This window comes from Priapulus caudatus, unplaced genomic scaffold (genome assembly GCF_000485595.1).
Source record: "Priapulus caudatus unplaced genomic scaffold, Priapulus_caudatus-5.0.1 Scaffold9861, whole genome shotgun sequence".
Classification (NCBI taxonomy): Eukaryota; Metazoa; Priapulida; class Priapulimorpha; order Priapulimorphida; family Priapulidae; genus Priapulus; species Priapulus caudatus.
In genome coordinates this window covers 1,612-2,691 of record NW_014586922.1, presented here as the reverse complement: position 1 = coordinate 2,691, position 1,080 = coordinate 1,612, and the positions used below count along the sequence as shown (strand labels likewise).

The 1,080-nt window shown below is 43.4% G+C and overlaps 1 protein-coding gene across 1 annotated transcript; it reads left to right on the top strand.

Moving 5' to 3' along the window:
- Positions 1 to 20: 20 nt before the first annotated feature.
- Positions 21 to 806, top strand: LOC106820300 (tRNA pseudouridine synthase A-like; the record flags this gene model as incomplete). The annotated part of the gene is made up of 3 exons (XM_014824822.1): positions 21 to 59; positions 362 to 478; positions 653 to 806. Coding segments are annotated over exons 1-3 (310 nt in total), but the record flags the coding sequence as incomplete, so codon positions are not given.
- Positions 807 to 1,080: the final 274 nt, after the last annotated feature.

Below are 1,080 nucleotides of genomic sequence, written 5' to 3'. Positions count from 1 at the left end.
TCTTGATATGGGTGACCATGATGGCACGCGCGGAATTCTTGATGAAGTATTGGCTGAGGGTAATGATGAGCAAAAACAAGAAGCCAATGATTTGATGTCAAAACTAGACTAGAAATAAAAACACGCGGCAGCATAGATAGAGAAAACATTTTTTCGCTAAACTGCTGTAAAATAAAAAACGCCATTCTGTTTAACAGTGTGGCGTTTTTTATGGCCATGCAAATAAGTAATGACGAAGTCTGAACAAATACAACAGAAAGCAAACACCGCGCCTAGACAAAGAATAGTGTTAGGTGTGGAATATAATGGCAGTGGTTTTAGTGGTTACCAAATGCAATCACATGGCACTCGTACGGTTCAGGATGAGTTGGAAAAAGCCTTATCGAAAGTAGCAAATCAGCCTGTTCGAGTAACCTGTGCTGGTCGTACGGATACAGGCGTACATGCTACAGGGCAAGTGGTGCATTTTGATACAAAAGTGCAGCGTAAGTTAAAAGCTTGGATGCTGGGTGGAAATACCAACCTACCTGGCGATGTTTCAATTCATTGGGTGCGTCAGGCCGACGACAGTTTTAGTGCACGTTTTAGCGCTATCTCACGTAGCTATCGCTATATATTATTTAATCGCAGAACACGTCCCGCTGTGTTTCAGCACAATGTTGCTTGGCAGTATGAACCGCTCGACGACGTGGCGATGAATACAGCGGCTCAATTTTTGTTAGGTGAGAACGATTTCTCAGCCTTTCGATCTTCTCGCTGTCAGGCAAACATCCTGTTAGAGTCATCAAGAATATGCAGCGTCGAACGTACAGGGCGCATTATGAGATTTTGATATCAAAGGCCAACGCATTCTTTACATCCATATGTGAGAAATAAAATGGGTACGCTGCTAACGATTGGCCGTGGCGAAGCAAACCTACTAGTGGATGCAAATGATTCCTTCAAAGTTTAGACAGAAAACAAGTGCAGAATGAGGGGGGGGCCAATTGCAACTGCCGGGCTTTGTATCGTTAATGTAATACCCCGAAGAAATGCGTTTAACCACTAATCTACGTAGCGTTGCTGCCTAAACATCGATTT